The sequence below is a fragment of the Ornithodoros turicata genome, unplaced genomic scaffold (assembly GCF_037126465.1).
Source record: "Ornithodoros turicata isolate Travis unplaced genomic scaffold, ASM3712646v1 ctg00001033.1, whole genome shotgun sequence".
Lineage (NCBI taxonomy): Eukaryota > Metazoa > Arthropoda > Arachnida > Ixodida > Argasidae > Ornithodoros > Ornithodoros turicata.
In genome coordinates this window covers 18,355-37,779 of record NW_026999442.1, presented here as the reverse complement: position 1 = coordinate 37,779, position 19,425 = coordinate 18,355, and the positions used below count along the sequence as shown (strand labels likewise).

At 45.2% G+C, this 19,425-nt stretch overlaps 1 protein-coding gene across 3 annotated transcripts; it reads left to right on the top strand.

The window, feature by feature from the left end:
* The first annotated feature begins 5 nt into the window (after positions 1-5).
* LOC135376110 (uncharacterized) lies at positions 6-19,144 on the top strand. Of its 3 annotated transcripts, none has more exons than XM_064608691.1 (5): positions 6-99; positions 1,728-1,852; positions 1,992-2,084; positions 10,290-10,483; positions 12,689-19,144. In XM_064608691.1, the coding sequence occupies exon 5, from the start codon at positions 12,880-12,882 to the stop codon at positions 18,415-18,417; it is 5,538 nt and encodes a 1,845-aa protein (XP_064464761.1). In that variant the 5' UTR covers positions 6-99; positions 1,728-1,852; positions 1,992-2,084; positions 10,290-10,483; positions 12,689-12,879; the 3' UTR covers positions 18,418-19,144. The 3 variants fall into 3 exon arrangements, with proteins under 3 accessions (XP_064464761.1, XP_064464762.1, XP_064464763.1); XM_064608692.1 differs by having other exon boundaries at positions 1,989-2,084; XM_064608693.1 differs by lacking the exon at positions 6-99 and adding an exon at positions 133-1,316.
* The last annotated feature ends 281 nt before the right edge of the window (positions 19,145-19,425 follow it).

Genomic DNA, 19,425 nt, shown 5'->3' with positions numbered 1-19,425 from the left:
CACATAAGCAGGTTTCCCATATGCGTCGCTTCAGACTCCGCCAGGTGATCGATGGATGTCCATCTCTTCAACTGAACATCACTGGAAGTCCAGTGTAAGGTGAGATCCCAATGCGAATATTTTTCACTATTATTTATGCTGCGTTGTAGCGTTTGAATGTGTTGTTGCGATTATTTTTACTGTTCTCACTGTGTTTGTAAATTGTTTTTTATGAACTGTATTAGCGTATTTTTAGAAGCGGGATTTTCTATCTTTGCTGATCCACTATCTCCTATGCGGATTATTATGTATTAAGCTGAGTCGTCATAGTAAATAACCTACGCTGCGTCCGGAAAGTGTTACTTAAGTTCCCTAGAGATCACCGAAGCGTGCCCTTGCTTCTCCTTGGATTAATATACAGCGTCACTCTCACCGGTGATCGCTCAGAATTTCCACCTGTTTGTGCCGTCTGCCTTTTTTTCCCCTTTTTTCGGGGGTGTGTTACGGTTAATTCGAATGTTCGTCATTGATGCTAGTATCCCTAAATATCTGCGTAGTTCGCCCATCATTGCCCTGTTATCGTCTCACGCGATGTGTAGCATCCGCAGTGGGGAACAATCTCCCTGCGCCATCCCTTCTCGTGTCTGGTGGTGTCTTTCTGAACAATTGCTGTCGGCTTTTTCTCATAGTTCGTTAAATAAAGTGCAAGTTTAATGATGTCCTCGCTAGGAAAGGTCAACTTGGGTGGTCCGCAGGCAGAAAAACAACTGATAAGACGATAAGAACCCATGAAGGCATCATGTGAAGTACCCTTTCGAACCTTATCTCTTTCTTAGTCACCGTGGAGCGACTGTATGTATGTGTTGCTCACATAGGGGATAAGATATCGTAATATATAATCATTTTCTCTTCTAGAATATTATAATACACATTTTTATATCTGTGCAGTTTGTCAAGTGTATGATATTACAATTCTAACGGTCATTCGTGAAAAATATAAACGTAATGTCCACGTGAAGGATGCGTCTACAAACAAGATGGCTATTAGCGGTTGTTTTAGGAGGAATTAAAGCTCTAGAATATTACAGACATGGGAGAGGGGCACTTAAAAGATTATGGACAGTTTATGAGATCTTTTACAGTTGATGAGCATGACCCTCCTTGAGAGTGTTTCATTTTTTCCCCTTTTCGACGTTGCCAGAATAGTTTGCGCAGTTGTTATCTTTCATATATTTTTTATTTGAATTCCGTGTGAGCGCCGTGAAGACACTGTGACTATGAGCTGCGTACAGACGTGAACAAATGGAGAGAGGGCAGCAGGAAGGAGTTGGAGACAGGTGGGTTAATGTGCTTCCTGGGCCGACTTCAGGGGGAACTGTGGGGGACATTGATCTGAGTCTTCGGAAAACCCAGGGAAGACCTCAGACAGCACAGCCGGTGACAGGATTCGAACCCGTGTCACCTCGCAGTCTCGGCGTGGCGAAGCGATCATCCTAACCCCTATGCTAGTTTTGGTATTATCCCTCATCTTAAAGTGAACCTCGACTGTCCACCAATCATCGTTTCGTAGCATGCTTTCTACCACATACATCTTGGAACGCCAAGGGAAGTATGTAACTACAAAGCATGGAGATGGCCTGATATGGAATTTGAGACAACACGCTTTCTTCCACGCTTGTGACGTCACGTGTCATCTCTAACGATGGCAGATCATCAGGGCAGTTTGTAAGTCACGTGGCACGTTACAGGAGGGACATTGGTCTGACCTTGGAAAACCCATGACGACGAACCAGCAAACCATCAGTGCAGGGTCCAAAGACTGACACGTGATCCGCGGGGTATGTGGACAAACATCACGTGATGTCCAACAAAGGTATGTGAGACTCTAATACTGCTATAGGCTCCGTGGTGCGATGTTGCAGTGAGCCACATAGCATAGTTGGTCCCTGTGACCCTGGTCACGCTCGCATTCCCATTCATTTATTTCTTTATTTTTTACTTTGGCATAGCAGGTATTCGTTGAGTCATTCGAAGACACTCTCTCATCCAACCAAGGGCACCCAGTGGAACTGCAACGCTTGTACGCTTCTATAACATCGAATAAGGTAAGTTGTGTCGCAGCCTTCTGTCATTCACAATGTGAGTCAAAATGTGAGTTTTATGCCTCCCTGCCAAGATAGAGAGCAAAAAAAAAAAAGTCAACTGACGTCACAGGTTCCTTCCTAAAGGGATACAGTCGTCGGCCTTTATACAGAACCCATAATCGGAACAATGGGATGACGCTGAAGTAGACATTGTAAAAATAGACTAAACTGAGAAATGAATCTCATAAATCTGACCTTGAAAGTAAACTTTCCAAAGTCGATGGTCTGTATCTACGACGTGCCAATAAAGTCGCAGAAAATAAAGTTTAAAAGACAAATTTCTTTTACTGATAAACGGGTCCCGAATAATGCGTGCTGGAGTAGCCAATATCGACTGCTTTGGGACTAGCATCTACATTTTTGCTTTCACCATTCGATCAATCAATCAATCAATCAATCGTTCCTTATTCCTTCTTTATACGTCCGCATCTGAAAAGTATCGATTTCATTCCTCCTTCGGACACTCCTGGGTTGCCAGGCCAAACAATGGAATAAGTCACGTGTCTTCAGGACCTATACATAATATGACGCAGATGCAGACTAGCCGTTGGAGTAACCTCAGCTTGAGCAAGCCTCTGCGATGGGCGACACAACCATGGCGTGTTTGTTTTTCTTTGTCGCCCATCGATCAGGTTTCTTCTATCAATAGTATTGGGAACTCTAATGCACTTACGTCATTGAAATCTTTGTACCCACACTGTGTTCTCTCAAAGTGTTGCTACTACTTGTGAAGTATCATCAAGTTGATATCTAAGTTTTGAGAAGTGCGCCGTCAGAGTTTGCGCGATCTGCCACACGTCTGGCCACAGTGCTCCACTAAGTTCGCGCAAGGTTGGCACAATGTTATTATTTTTTTTTTTAACCAGCAGCAAGAGTTCGCTCGTGTCGATATCGCTGTCGTGTCCTGGCTAACGTCACACAAAACGTCATCTTCGAGTCATGCGACCTTGTTTATGTTCCGTTTTTGACTCTGCCATAAAATATGATATACGATACCTCGATCACAAAATAAGGAACATAACGTGGAACTTTCATAAAAATACTGTGGTACTCTAATGCACAACCGTAGAACTCGTGCACACCAATACGTTAGGCGCGTGACGGCAAATATCAGGCCGAGGAACTTGTACCTATATTATTACTATAGACTTCTTCTCTCTTTTCTTTTTCTTTTTTTTCGCGTGGAAAATATTTTTGCCCTTTTGAACAAAGCTGCTTTGAGGAGTGATTCGCGAAACTTAAATTCGCGACACAGATTCCCGGGGGTGTTTTGCCCTTGCATATCGTGCCGCGGTAAATACTCGGGCATATTTCGGCACGTACAGGTCAGGACAAAACGGAACACGCGAGCTGTGTACTTTCATCTCTGCACGACACCCTAGCGGCAAGCGGGAACTGGCGAAATGAGGCCAGTTCACTGCCTCAGAGGGGTGGACGACTGCTCTCTTAGCGACACACTGCGGTAGTTTCGGTATGATCACTCTTGTATGTGCCCGCGAAGTGAGTTGGATTTGGATTGCAGTCAATCAATGAATCATCAATGTCAGTGTCAATTGTTTATCAGCTGGTCACCACTGACCCGAAATGTACTGAAAATCAAGTGCAATAGGGGTGGACGGGTAGGTGGAAGGCCTTGAACAGATTCGTTAAACTAAAGAACACTGATAAAACGCATACCTTCCACCCCTATTGCACTGGACTTTCAGTACATTGTGCTATTTGGGAAGTTCCATAATAAATAAACTGTTTACAAGATATCTTTCTTTCTCTTGTCTGTCAGGGCTTTCCAATAAAAGCAATACACTGTAAAGTGCTGCCACCACGATTCATCCTTGTTATCACGGTGATACCGCCTAGCTCCCTGTCTTAGCAATCTTTGAGTCACGTGCTATTGGTGAGCACAGTTAAATCAACTCACCTTGCGGGCACCATACCGAAACTACCGCAGTGTGTCGCTAATGGCGCAGTCGTCCACCCCTCTGAGGCAGTGAACTGGCCTGACTTTGCCAGCTTCCGCTTGCCGCGAGGGTGTCGTGCCGAGGTGAAAGTACAGTGCTCGTTTGTTCCGTAAACTTTTGTCGTGACATTTACTGAGACATCCGTTGTTCACGGGGATGGCGGCGTTTTAGGTCAATCCCTTTATTCTCCTCACATGGGTAATGGGAGAAAAGATCCTGTACAATGGCCTTTTAGGACCCTGCAGGAGGCCATAGTACCTGCATGTCAGCCATTTCTTATTCATTATCACTCAGGCCACTGAACAGTTTGGTTGAGATGTCGTATTATCATACAAGTTGGCTTTGAGAAGGCGGGGAAAGGCATGTTGCGGCTTCGTGGTATTTTCCGTGGCGCGGCGGACGCTTTGCACGAAGCCTCATATGGTGGGATATACGTGTACAGTGCAATGGTGTTTGTAGGGGTAACAAAAGCGTGACCAATTTTCGTTCCTTTGCATCTCGCATGATGGGAGAAACCATTCTTCTGCGGCTTGCTTCAACTTTCTATGCTGCATGGAGTAGAAAGGGTCGAGGTAGTCACGGTACAGCGTAGAACGCCGCACGATTTTTGCCCTAATATGGCCAAAGTTATCCGCGGGAACTTAAATTCGCGATTGTGGAGAAATGCGCGAAAAACGCGAAAAATAAAAAAAGCACTTCTACAATATTCGCGTAGGCATTCAGTCTTTGCACATTTACGTGACTGTTTTCCCCATATCTAAATGTGCGGGTCGAATTCGGTTCCCTTCATTTTCATGTGGGTCAGGAAGAATGCCATGATGTCACATACTCGTGGTGGCTAAATGTGTGTCATTTTGGAACGCAGCTCTTAGGCGCCCGCACCAGCGTTGAGAAGCACCGGCGTTTTAGAAGCTGGTTTAGAGTCAGACGTAGTCTTCGCCCGTCGCAGCCATAACTCCGTGCCTACAGGAACCTATCGCTACGCCACTCTTCCTCATCTTAATCCTACCGGGGTCATAATCTAACGAAAAAGCCATCAAAGGTTTTCTCACTTCGTAACTTAGGGAAAGCGGTCATACCTGGCAACTGTACACGCGTGCTGGAATTCGACGGAAAACAATCCGTTTTCCCATTGTGTTTGCTTGTACTGCTGTAATAGGGTTGGGACCCCCAATGTGCACATTCAGTTGAAGAAGAAAGTCGCGCGTCTATAGACCATCGGTAGTGTATTCTCTAGACCAGTTTCCGCGGGTGACGTCACAAGGCCGGTGTGGGCAAAACAAATTAACAGAGAGTCCAGGACAATGAGAATGGGCGACGCCATAATGGAAAATGCCATGGAGGAATGAAACACAAGGAGCGGCCCTTCCGACGGGACGAGCGTATCCGGCTTCGCATTGTATTCTGGGATACTCCTGTCTACCACTTGACCGCTCACGTGACCCTCCAGACAGCATGGCGCCAGCAGAGCAGACGACGCGAGCTGTAGTTGTGTCACAGCTTATATGGCAGTATTAAGTTGAACGCGTGCCTGCGCTTTATTTCTGTGTGTTCGAATGTTTACTATTCTATTAGAAGACCAGTCACAGTGTGCAGAACGCAAAAGGATTCCGTGGGACTGGAAACATCACGTGTTGCAACGGTTACTTCCAACGAATGTACGTCCCTTGATTAGGTGGAAAAGAATGCCGTTCCATTAATCAGATTTGTACAACAACAGAAGATATGAAATGAATCTGCGGCACAGCTTGAGGTCCCAAATGAATTCAAGATGACTCCAACACACAAGGCCGAGTAAAAGTAAAACAACTGACCATGTACTTACGAACAACACGTAGCCGTAACACATTACCATAGGTCGTTTCTACGATGGTGCTCACGTTTTCACAATAAATTACTTTCAAAAAGCAAAATCATACGGAGAGCAGCACGAGAAACAAAGCATCGCAAAACCCAGGTCCCCCAAACTCACCTCGGAAAAGCGTGCAACGAAGAAGGCCGCCACTAGATACCCCGCTGTTGCCGTTCCGGATCACTTCAGCCCGCTAAGTTTAGCGGCAAAATGTTTTTGTTGTTTCTGCGAATGAATCTAGTCTTTATATGTCCAAATAAGACGCGTATAACAACTTTCTCTGTCGTGTTTCACTTTTTGGTCCCGTTTTTAAACGTGTTGAGCGATCGGAAGGATCTAGTGCACGGCTGCGTGCATCACATAGCGTACCTGTCGTACCAGGCACCGCAGGCGCTGCAGTCGTCCATTTCTCCTTCGGTGACTTGGCCTGGCTTGGATTGTGCTTGAACTGGATCTTTAGCGCGCTACAATCCACGCAAGCCAACGTCTGGTAACAATGGGGTATCTAAGGGCGGCCTCCGGCATTGCACGCATCGGGATAGGAACAAATACATGGGAAAATGGCGACCTTGGGGGACCTGGCAAAACCGAAACTTTAGAGGGGATCACGTGGTGGACAGGAAGCAATGGGCGATGTTGACTCGAGCGACCGCTAGAGGGTGGCTACGCTAGCCTGGCGCGGAGAGTCGCTCCTTGTGTTTCCTTCCTGCATGAGAAACGCGAGCCCACCAGAGCTCACGCCGTGCACAGCTCGGTGGCCGGCGCCAGATGTAGAGCAAATGCTCTGCTCCCCCGACGGCTGCTGACGTATCGCGTTTCACCGAGTGCCGTCGTTCGTGTCGTTACGCTCCGCTCCGTCTCACTTTAAAGGCGCTGTCACACTGGACCGACTCGACACCGACACTGACATGGCGCCGACGGAAGACAGACGTTGTCACCGTACTTTGTATTGCAAAACACAACTGTGACACTGCGCCGACCGACAGCGACAGACGCAATTCAACAAAATGTCGCTTCTGTATGATACATTTGGATGACAAAATCGGAAGACAGACAATGTCTGACGATGCGTCGTCAATGGTTTGATCGTTGCTCAAAGTATACCGCCGACAACAGACACATACTGCACGAAAAGTTTTTTTTTCCTTTTTTTTCAGGCATAGATTGTGGCTTGGCCTATTCACGAATGGTATTAAATGGTAGAAGTATTTGCATTTACTTAACAACAGCAACTATTTTAAAAGCTTCCGTTAGCCTAAGCACGGGACATGCAGGTCACCCGATCACTGAGTAATCCAGTCACACACTCGTATCGGTGCATAATTTATTACAAACACTCACTAGTTATGCTGGAACATGAAGTATTGTAACAAACTCAGCTTGGAGGACAAGCTGGCTGGTTGAAGGAGAACAGTAAGACGGGAGAAATTGAACTTGTGGTTGTGGAGTCCGATTGTTCAGAAGTTTAACCTAGGAGTCCCCCGTCGGGTGGGGTATCGAAGCGTACATAGAAGAACTATGAGGTCACCACTCGGAGCACCGTTTACGAATCCCAAAACGGAATAGGGATCCATGAACGTAAACAACACACATGTCAGCGCACACAATCCCACTTCACCTGACGCAATCGCCAAGGGCCGAATACGCCACGGAAAGCGCATTGCAAAGCCTTCCAAGGCGAACTGAAACAGGGGAGACATAGCGTCAAGGAATGAGATACACCTGCGTCTGTGTTGGTCTCGTATGTTCGTGATAATGACTACCAAGTGTAAACAACGAGAATTCGCCGTACTTTTCCCAAAAGGCTTATTCGGGACGCCATGTTGAAAGAAGGGACTTGTCGGTTGTCGCTGTCATTCAGTGTGCCAAGCTTGTTTGTCAGGAGGGTCCGTCGATAGCGGCATTCGGCGACGGCTGACATACGGATGTCTGTGTCGACCGTCTTTTGTATGTGCGGTGTGACTGGTTCGCGGACACGCCGCCTTTGGATGTCAGTCGACAGGTTCTGTCGGTTGTCGGCCCAGTGTGACACCGCCTTAAAGGTACTGTAAAGCAGCACCGATCAAATGTCATTTAGTGTGGCTATTCGATAGTCCAAGCCACCAGGACGAAAACTGCGCAAGTTTCATTCCAATCGACGGTGCAATTAATTAGAAAATTACAATTAAAGATTACGGGCAACACTGTACTAGGTATTCGAAATGAATCCGTACTCCTGCCACATACGGCGGCAACCACATTGCATGCGTTTGGGCCCGACATAACAATCCACCACAAAATCCGCCCTTGCAATCCACACAACTATCCACATCCGAGGATAAGCGGATAAGCGAACTGAAATGCCGTTGAAAAAAATGTGTCAGACGTTCAAGAAGACTTGTTTGTTCACAGAGGTTCACAGAGAGAGTTTGTTCGTTCGAAAGAGGCCGCGAACAGAAGGAGCGCGCAGGCGCAGCAGAGAAGTAGGGAGAGCCTCCATCGAACAGCGGCCGGCGCTGGGTTACTTCGCAAAAAACACTGTTAACAGGGGTTTCAGAATGCATAGGTAAACAGGGAAACTAATATTATGGTTACTAAAATAACGAAGTTCCGATGTAATAGTGTGTAATACCAATTTTCAGTGTTGCCCGCTGTACAGGTGGTTGTTTGACACCAGGCGTCGCACCGCTCCACTACGCCGCATATTTCATGGCAAATTAAAAATATTTATAGCGCGTTGTCGGTCGTATGGTTCCGCACAAGGTATTTAGGAGCAACAAAGTCTCTAATCACATGACCGGCATATCATGCTTGTCTTCTGCTTTATAGTACCTTTAAGCCACCCTTAACGAACAGAGCGAACGAGGAGGGAAGCAAAGAATGAAAGTATGGGAGGAGTGAGAAGGAAAGCAGAGAGGAACGTACGGTGAAAGTGCGGAGAGCGCGAGGAGGAAAGTGAAGGAGGAGGGTGCTACGAGAGGAGTCGAAGGAGCTGTTTAACTTTGTGCACTTTAAACGTTCTCTTCCCTACAACATTGCAAGGCCGGCGTACAAAAGTAGTGCAGGATACGCCATTACCGCCTACAAATTGTTCTGACCTGTTTCGGGGGTGCGGCGGATGGTGCAGATTTCTTCACGCTACAAGCAGTGCGGAAAGGCTTCAAATATATTTCCACTCACGCACTCGGTTGGTTTGGAAAAGTATAGCCTTCATCCGAGAGACTAACGTAAATGCACACCTCCGGGTTTAAAGCGGGTCCGTCTACCATAGAAGTTGTGACAGTATACCAATGCCTGTTAAACGGAAGAAACGGGGTACGTGTTTATTAGAGACGCGATTTAACAAAATTCACATATGTTAATGGGGAAGTCCCGTAAAAAAAAAAATACTACGATAGTATACTAGGATACCTGCTCGGAAGCCCTGCGTGACAATGGGGCGAGCCCCTGCAGAGCGACCGCAGAGTGGCCACCCGGACGGCCGCACCCCTTGTGAACTTCTTCCAACCCTCCTACAACAGAGCCCACTTAAAGGCATGGTCTCTTCGGTCCCAGTCGATGCCAAACTGTACTCTTATGTCGTTCTTCGTGGACGACAGACTGCGGTATCCAAAATACCCCACGCGATAGAGTGGCGCAGCTTGACTCTCATTCGATGGAATCCATGGGAAATGCAGACGCCGTACGTTGATGGCATGCCGGAATTCCATCTCTTGGTAAACGACCAAACCTCACTGGCTAAGAACCAATGAAGTCGCGGCATTCAGAAAAAGAATGCCGCAACCGTGCAGGTGCATCGCATTGTTTTGGGGCGTAGCAGATCCTGCCGGATAACTCATACGAGACAACTCGTATCAAACTCGACCAAGACTAGCATAACCTGTACCTTGACAACTCATGCCAAGCGATAAATCGTGCTAGCACGGCATGGGGTCCTGGTATAAGTTGTCCCGAAATTAGCAGTCTTGGTATTATCATATTTTTAGTTGTCCTGGTGTGATTGTTGTGTGGTATGACCTGTGTAGGAAGTAAGAGGACGCCGAAGCAGCGGAGTCTCCGGTGGCATGATGTCTTTAAAGGGCTTTAAAGTCCCTTCATTTAATGTCCAAGCTCTTTTCGTACGATAAAAAAAGAAAGAAAAAATGTCCATGTGGGTTGTCGACCGATATCGAGTACAGTGGTTCCGCTTTCACAGCTGAGTTTCTGGATACGAGCGTCCTTTCAAACGAGAAGTGAATTCCCCTTTCTTAATTCATCACGCAAGGTAGCAACCAATCCTCAGGTCATTTCCCTGCTTTGGAAAGAAAATCATGTCTTGGACTTAAGTGCAGTCTATACGGTGTTTTGTAAGACATTCTTCTGTTTCTCTCGTTCCAGATACCTTGCTCGTACTCCGCTACCTGAGCTGCCCAGGACGTTAAGCCTGAGTAGGTAGAAGCACACAGAGGGACGACATCAACACAGGAGCACACAGTCTGTGTGCCAAGGCTCAGGCTTTTACGTAATGGACTTCTACCACCAGCTTGCCTGCATATGCGCCATCTCGTAGGGTTTCCTTGCTCTGCTGTACGGTACGTAATCTTTTTATTTAGCCCCGACTCTAGAATGCATTACCCAACCCCACACGATTCCACGCGGTCTACACAGAAATTTTTTTATGCCTTTTTTATTATAAATTCTTATGAGTGAAAAGTGTGTACTATGGGGACACACCCGAATTACACTTTTACTACACTCCACTAAGCACCCGTGTTGGTGTCAAAGGGGGGTATGTACCAATACACCCCGATCACACTTATGTTACACACTATGCTAAATTTTGGAACACTCATATCAGTGCAAAAGGGGTGTATGCCGCATAATGCTCGAAGCTCCTGTGTTTTCTTTTTAATTGTCATAATGTTTGTAACATACATATATAGTGCCTATATCTTCTTGTGTGTGTGTATGGATAACCTGGTACATGCAAATGGACGCGAAAAGTAACAGACCACAGGTAATAAAGAGACTTGGGAAGCCGTATAGGGATTAAAAACAATTGCTACTTTTATTACATTAAAAAATTAATGGGAGTTACTAGAGATAGATTTACAGTCATATTGCCAACTGTAGGACAACTGTACTCATAGTTAGGGGTGGACCTTTTGGCAGTCGGCGCTGCTTTCAACATGACTAAACCTGAAAATAGGTGACAGGGGTTTGACTCCCTGGCTGGAAGGTTTACTGGTGCGGGTGACATGGGAATTAAAATACACGTGTCTACGTAAGTAAAGAGCTAACTACTGCGAGTGATTGTGAACTTAATATACGAAAAGAAAAAGTAGAAAAACCGAAGATTACGAACAGCTAAGAAAAAACGAGGGAAGTTGGACAGCAACAGCCTTCAACAGCACTTGCAAATGTCGAAGACAGGTTGCTGTTGCTGTGTCGACTTGGTTAAACCGGAAGGACTTGCTTGGCTAGCGAAGCTCTTCGAAGCTCTTGGAGTGCACAGCTAGCTAAGCTCTCAGAGATCCCGTCGTATAGTGGTGAAGATGATCGCTTTCCACGTCGGTGACACGGGTTCGAATCCTGTCACTGTCTGGGTTTTCCGAAGATTTTTCCGACGAATGTCAGTTATTCGCAAGTCAGCCCAGGACGCACACTAACTCCCCTGTTCCCTACCGTCCACCGTCACGTCCTTCTGTCTTGGGAGCAAGCCTTTTTTTTTTCGTTTTTGGGGTCAATACACCCAATAAACACCCTTCGTTTGGGTGTAATATGTGACACCCCTGTTACACCCATCATTGGGGTGCAGCCTTTACACCCATAAGGGTGTGAGTTACCTAACACTCATTTTACACTCATAGAGGTGTAAATAAATTTACTGTGTATGCATGACCTCCTTACTCCGACCTAGCGTACCTGTGACAAAAATAATTCATTTGCTGTTTGAGTCCTGTTCTGTCCGTTTGTCTTGCATGTCTGGGACCATATCCAAGTGTGAGGTAACACAAGCAGACGAACAAACACTACGAACTGGAACGGACATACTCGAAAACTTCTGTTGCTTCACTCGTATTCTGTCCTAGCATTGTTCTGAATTCATTATTCATTTGTAATGATCTTTTATCGCAATATTATTGTTGCTTCACAATGCTGTTCAATGTTTGATCGTCCATATCGGCTTCATCGTGCAGTTCTAATGCTCCAGTATTTTCATTAACAAATTCACGTTACATACATGACATTCCTTATTGACGAGACGTCCAAGTGTATTCTTTCTCTTTATTCTGTTTCTGTGTCTTCCTTGGATTCAGTGTATGAAATGCTTCATTCTTTGTTTGAATCTAGTCTTGTGTACGTGCATTTGTCCACACTTTGTGTACCTCAGTCTACCTGCAAGGATATGATATGGTCGACGGCTATAAGGAAGCCGCACACTTCCATCCCACTGTCTTTTGTTATGTGTCCGATGAAACAAACCTGTTCCCGTGAAATGACCGTCGTAGTCTCCAGAGTCAAATAAGGAGACAAGCCAAGGTATCGATAAACACTGAAAACTCAAAGGCACTAGACAACAACATAAAACACAGCAGGGTAATACAGATCATTGCTGCTTTTATTATGCAACGTGATCCCAGAGCAAAAAACAAGAGTCCCTGTAGCCATTGTTGCTTCGCGGCGCAAACACGGAAAAACGAGAGTCGCAGTCTAGATACATTACCGCACTTGATCTGTTTCTTGTATTCCAATTAGTGTTGCTTAGGTTCCTAAATTCCTTGTTAAAATTACAGGAATTTCTCGCTTCATCTCCAAGGACATGGCTTCGACACCTGAATTTGATCTCGAATTGGAAAGGTCGCCAGAGTGGGAAGACGTCAGGAAGGAAATACACGAAGCCATTGCGGAGGAAGACTAGGCTCGTGTTCTAAAGTGCCTGGATGCTGCACCTGCTTTGAAACTTTGGCTGGATCCCGTTAAAAAAATGTCAGCTCGTTACAGAGCTGTTAAAATGAAAGCCGTCCGTATACATGGCCTCTTAGTCTCGCGTGGATGTGGACTCAAGAACGACAAAGAAGCATCGTATTATCGATATCTGACAGGCGTTCATCGAGCTGAAATTCGACGGCAACGATACTACACCAAAGAATGCAAAGAATCCTACATCTATTACTTGAAAAGCAAATCAAGGAGCCACGTCGGATGTGATGACCTCGAGGGGCGATTGGAGAAGATGTTCAGGGAACTTTCAACCGACCAATTAAACGAGGAAATATTGAAAGTTGTTGCCACAGCACCGCATCTGGATATACTATTCGACTACAACAGTAAAAACGTTCAGGGGATCACGGGGTGCAGCGACAGCGGCGTCCTCGGACTTGCTGATTACGAAAAGCAAAGAATTTCTATCGGAGGCAGAGGAACGAAAGCCGAAGTCCGGGGCACGTTCATTCACGAATCTTGTCATTTGGCACTTCATCTGGTGTATAAAAATTATGGCAAGCCATATTTCCGCGAAGATACCGAAATGAAACGGAGATACAGAGCCATTCTGGATGACATAAAACGAAGAAAAGACGATGTGGATCACTTGATACGACTAGCTTTGATGAAAAATGAAGAACAAGAAGCGATTGTTCGTATCCCACACATACTAACTCAATATGGCAGCGATCGTGGAAATAGGGTTCTCGAAAAGGAGGTACCAGAACTACGAAAGTTTTTCGAGGATACTATCATCCCGGACATGGAGAAATACATTCAAAATGGAATCCCGTCGATAGATGCGACAATGATAGAAAAGGTAAACGAGAGACTCAACAAAGCTTTCAACATTGGCAAACTGAAGGTCAATTTCGAGAACCAACCGAAGAACAGTGTCTGGGAAAACGGGTTGCTTCACGTAGTTACGGGCCCAGAACTGAGGCTTCTCGAAATAATGGTTCACAACGCTGTGCAATCTACGGGACTGCCGTATATGTTTTTCGATGCAAAACAGCTGGACCCCGCACTGAAGGATGTGTTACTAGACTACAAATATGCTTTTGCGCTTGTAACGGTCCAACGAAACGAAAACGTCCAAAAGATGATTAAACTTTTCGGTGAAGTATCCTGTGTCACTGGATCGAAAGTCATCTTGCTCGTGGAAGACAGTGGTAAAGACTACTTGGTGAAACAAGTGCAAGAAGATGCATTCTTTGGCGAGAGGCACAAAGTTCATAGGATCGACGAAGCAAGCTTTGCGCACGTCACATATATCTGCAAAAAAGGAGTTTTCGAAAATTCCCGCCTAAAACTTCAAGGCGAAGACCTTTCTAAGCTTTCGGACGCAACGACTATAGATGCCTTCTTACGTTGCGTAGACACTGCGGTTTTCCTAAAGCTATGCGAGTCGGGGAACATTGACCTGGGACCTCCTCTTCAAGAACTAGAAGAACGTGTTCAGAACTATTATGTGGAACGAGCGTGTAGAAGAGCCGTGGAAATTAACTTGAAGGAATGCAATCTGGATGACGACAGTGAGGCATTCGCTCTTCTGGGCTGTACACACAATCAGGTCGCAACACTTCTACCTCCCGGTTGTAAGCCAAAAGCCAAGGAGGAATTAGAGAAGTTCGAGAAAGTCGTACTCATACGACAGTCAGGTAACTACGAAGCTCTACTGGAAAATGTTCATTTCGAAAACAAAATAGTGCACCTGCTAAAGTTCGACGAATCTTGTACTAGGCTCTTGTGGACCACATCAAATGGACGTCTCAGTCACCTTCCAATGACGACAAGTGAGAGTTACACCGAGGACGTGTTGTTGAAGGTAGACGAGAACGTTGTCATAGTCTCTGGTGCACCAGGTATGGGAAAGAGTATGCTGGCAAAGCGCTTGTGCACAGAAGTAAAAAATCGAGATATGAAGCGGTGGGTGATGTACGTCGACCTTCCTCAGAGAATGGCATCTGTTAAAACAGCGTTGGCGAGTCAAGCGGATATGTGCAAGTATCTAGCGGATCTGTGTCAAGTACACAAAGATGGTCTAGAGTTCGCTTTGTTCGAAAAAAGTTTGAACGTCGGAAGCCCTTTCGAGATTGTCTTCATCTTGGATGCCTTCGATGAACTGAACAAGGAATACCGCAAGTGCGTCTTGGAGCTTACATCGTTTATATCTCAAAAGAAATCTCACAAGATATATATGTTTACTCGTACTGTATTTAAGACCCATGCACAAGATGCTCTGCACACGGTGTCATATGAACTCCTTCCTTTTTCAGCCGAAAATCAGGCGGAGTTCATTAGAAAATATGAGGAAACAGCTCATTCAACCAATGAAAACGATGGAGCTTCCGAGCTGTTCCAGCGACTGCTCACGAACTTGAAGGAGACAAACGAGACAATCCTAGAAACCCCTCTCCTGCTTCGTATGATCTTTGAAATGAAGAATGGGGAAATTGCAGAGTCTGACGATTACTCTTCGTTACTTAAACGTGCAAACATATCGGCCGATAAGAACTTATATATTGTACACGTGTACAAGTTGTTTGTGTGGTACAAGCACCTTGTATTCAGAATTGAAAAAAGAAAAGAAAATATCCGCCTACACGCCATACAAGAGGAGAATAACTCCGCAGCGCTTCAGTTTTACGAAAACCATAAACTCCTGGCTATGAAGTGTATATTCCCTCAGGAAGCCTTGAAATACTTGCTGAACAAAGACGAACTAGAGAATTTAGAGCCCGAAGGACGTTTAATGAAGGACGCAGCTAATAATTGTCTCAAAGAAGGTTTTCTGAATTGTCTGAACAACGGAATTCCAGAGTTCGTTCATAAGACATTCGCTGAATTCTTTGCAGCCGATTACTTACTGAAAAAAGCGAAGGTAAGAGAAAATTTCGACGTGAGGGGTGTTATTGGCTATCTGTACCGTGAAGAAGAATACGGCGGTGTAACGTTGTTGTTCGACGCACTGGCATCGGAGTCCTTTCCCCTTCACTCTGCTGTGATGAACAATGACGCTTCATATTTTAAGCAGCTCGATATCCAAAGAGAGGATATGTTGAAAGTCGATGAGCTCGAAAGGACCCCACTGCACTTAGGAGCCCTGCATTCTGATGAAGCAACATTGAAGAAGCTTCCGATGGATAATAAGCTAATCAAGAAGGATTTGTTTCAAATGTCACCGTTTGGGTACGCAGAGCTGTGGTCTCCATGGGACGCAAAATACGCTGGAGAGTGGATGGAAGGCTTGCGGACTGAGACTTCGGCTGTGAGAGACAGACTCAACGTGTTATGCGCTCGATACAGTGAGGAAGCAGTGAAACATTCTACCGAAAATCTACGGACATGTGAAACCTTGGAGCGAAAGAGACATTTTCTTGAACGAGCAATATTCACGGCTGTGACACACGACCTACGAGGCGTTTTAGACGTGTGTCTGAGCTATGTGTCCCCGAGAGAGAGTACAGTAGATCTGCACAGAGACATCATGGACCAATTAGAATCACGCAAGAAACGAAGCTTGAGATGTTCTGCAGAGCCTTCGGTAATTGGAAACCTTGATAGTTTTGCAGACATTAGCAATAGAACTGTCCTTTTTTACGCAAAGTCCGAGACTGTTTGTAAAATGCTCCTTCCTTACTGCGATATGGGAATTCTTGATAAGGATGGAAACACAATGTTGCACATTAGTGCGAATGAAGGAAATCTGGAGACAACACAGTTTTACCTCGCACATTTATCCGTTAACAATAGAAATGGACACTTTCGAACTCCTTTGCACTTGAGTGAAGATGCAGATATTGTGAAGCTACTTCTTCCTCTTTATTCCTCAGTGAATGTTCTCGATTATAGTGAAGAAACTCCGGTAGATATATGTGCAAAGAGAGATGATTTGGAGGCCATGAAGTTGTTACTCCTTCGCACTCGGACATATGACACACATCACATGAGACCGAAGACAACGCTTCATGTGGCTTCTGCCTCTCTTTCCCTTAAAGCTGTGACGTTTCTTCTACCTCACACAAATACGTACATGCTTAACTGCGAAGGACAAACGTGCTTAGAAGTTGCTTGGACAAGTTGGAAATATAAGAAGAGTTCGGTGTCCAACGTTGTGAGTTGTCTCATCCCACACTCGCTCGTGAACTCACCTGAAACGTTCGGCTCATCACCGTTGTACGTCTGGGCGGGAGGTGGTGAAAGGAAAGTGATGCAAACTCTATGGCCTTATTTGCGACACAGTGACCCTAGGCATGCACAGAGGATCAGCAGAAGCTTTGTGTATGTGCGGGTGAACGAGGATTTCCAACAAGAAATTTCGTGTCTGAAACATCTCTTCCTCCATTTAGATGTCATCGCTGGTGATCCTGATAGCCGCAAACTGCTACATGATGTGGCCAAGAAGAAGCTACGTGAGATAAAAGAAGAAAATCTCATTAATTACATGAAGCTGTTACTGCCGCATTTAAATCTCAGTGAGCAGGATTATGTAGAACGTGGAGTAAGAAATGAGGACATTGTTACGTTATATCGGAGATGGTCGGACACGAATAACACCGATGATCCCCACATTGATGATGTCGACACGGAAATGGTCGATGACGATGGCAATACGATGTTGCTCATAGAAGCAAAGGAAGGTAATGTGGAAGCTGTGGAACTTCACCTCTCACATTCATCTGTGTGCTTTACAGATGAAAAAGAGAACACTGCATTGCACTTGAGCGCGAGGAAGGGACACACAAATGTGGTGAAGTTCCTCATTCCTTTTTATACATCAGTGGACGTGATCAATGTGCCTCGAATGACGCCCATGCATGTGTGCGCCTCAAATGGACACCTGGGCGTTGTAAAGTTATTATTACTCCGCTCTAGAATGAGTTTCCGTGACAAGTATAGAATGACACCTCTTCACTGGGCCTGTTACAGTGGTGCCGTTGATATTGTGAACTTCCTTCTTCCACACTCGTTCCCTAATATGCGCAACATGTTGGGTTACACGTGCGGCGCTCTTTCCGCTGAAGGAAGGAAAATGAATGTTCTGAAATGCCTCATCCCTCACTCTCTTATAAACTGTCCTAATTTGATGGGCGATTCACCTACGCGAATCTGTGCAAGTTGTTATATGAGAGAAGAGCTGGTGACATTATTGCCATATTCTTGTGATTATGACGCTGCGAGTTTATTGACTATTCTCCCGCTCTCATTTGGTAAGGACGATATGAGTACGAGAACTACGCCTTGTCTGAAACTGATGGTACTCCACTCAAATGTCAAGGCAGTAGATGAGTGTTTCCGTGCAACACTCAGCCGCATTCGAAAGTATTATCTAGAGTGTGATTCATCCTGGCGTCTAACAGAGACTATGATATCACTACTCCTGAAATATATTCCTCTCTTGCTTCCACATACAAATGTTTCTGCTAAGGATGGTGAAGGCAAGAAACTATTACAAGGAGCCCTCCGAAGTAGGAAATATCCCAAATTGGTTAGCTTCCTTCAGAAATGGACTCGCTTGAGTGACTTTCATTCATGATGCTGACGATTGTTGGCAACGGTTGTGGTTAAGCACCAAGTGCCACTGAGCTGTCAATGGACACGAGCTCTGAAGATGATATAGCAGTTTTAATAGAGGTATCAACAGCAGTATACTGAGTCCTTGCCTTCATCCGAGAAAGCACAAATATTCATCCAGTGTCAAAATGAAAGAAAAAAGATCACTTTTCTGATTTTTTGTGATTGTGATTATGACTTACGCATTTTGTTTCTTATTCCTTATGTTACAAAGTACTATTCCGTAGTAGGTTCGTAAGGTGATTTGAAAATGTGTAAAAAATGTGTCTATTCCTAATGTGCTAGTAATATGGTTAGCTATGATATGACACAGTATTAGAATACGGCTGCGTGCGATTATGTTCGGTGTCAAATGTATATACCCAAATGTCAAATGTAAATGAACAAAAGTGTTTTTCGCACATTGGAGAAGGTTTAATTCAAATTATTTTGGAACTCTCGCTCACTTCGCTGCAGAGTTGAATAAAGTAAATATTGTCGAGCGAAACACATGTGTGATACAGTCGTACTTTTATTACGACCTAATAAATGTAAGGGTTCCAAATTGCTTTTCCAGTTATCGTTACAGATTACGGAACATATTACTTTGAAGTAATCAAGGTTCGTGTAAAGGAACCTCGACTGACTCAAATATGCCTGTTACAAATTAGATTTGTGTACGTGTGATTAAATGATTATATGCAGTTGTCCTTGGAAGTAATGTGTCCACTTAGATGTCATCAAGAGATGCAGATGAGGAGAAAATTCAGTGAACCGGTAAGCAAAGATGAAGGGAAGTGTCCCAGGAGGAGAGCCGCCCATATATTTCGAACAGAGACTGCAATTCCTCTTCATCATGAGCGAGAATCAGAATTAGCGGCTCGCACACAGCGCAGGACTTGTCCTAGGGCATCATAGCAGCCACAAGGACACGTGTTTCGAGGGGACGCAAGTTATAGTTATGGCCAGCTTGTGAAAGCTCGGGATGCGT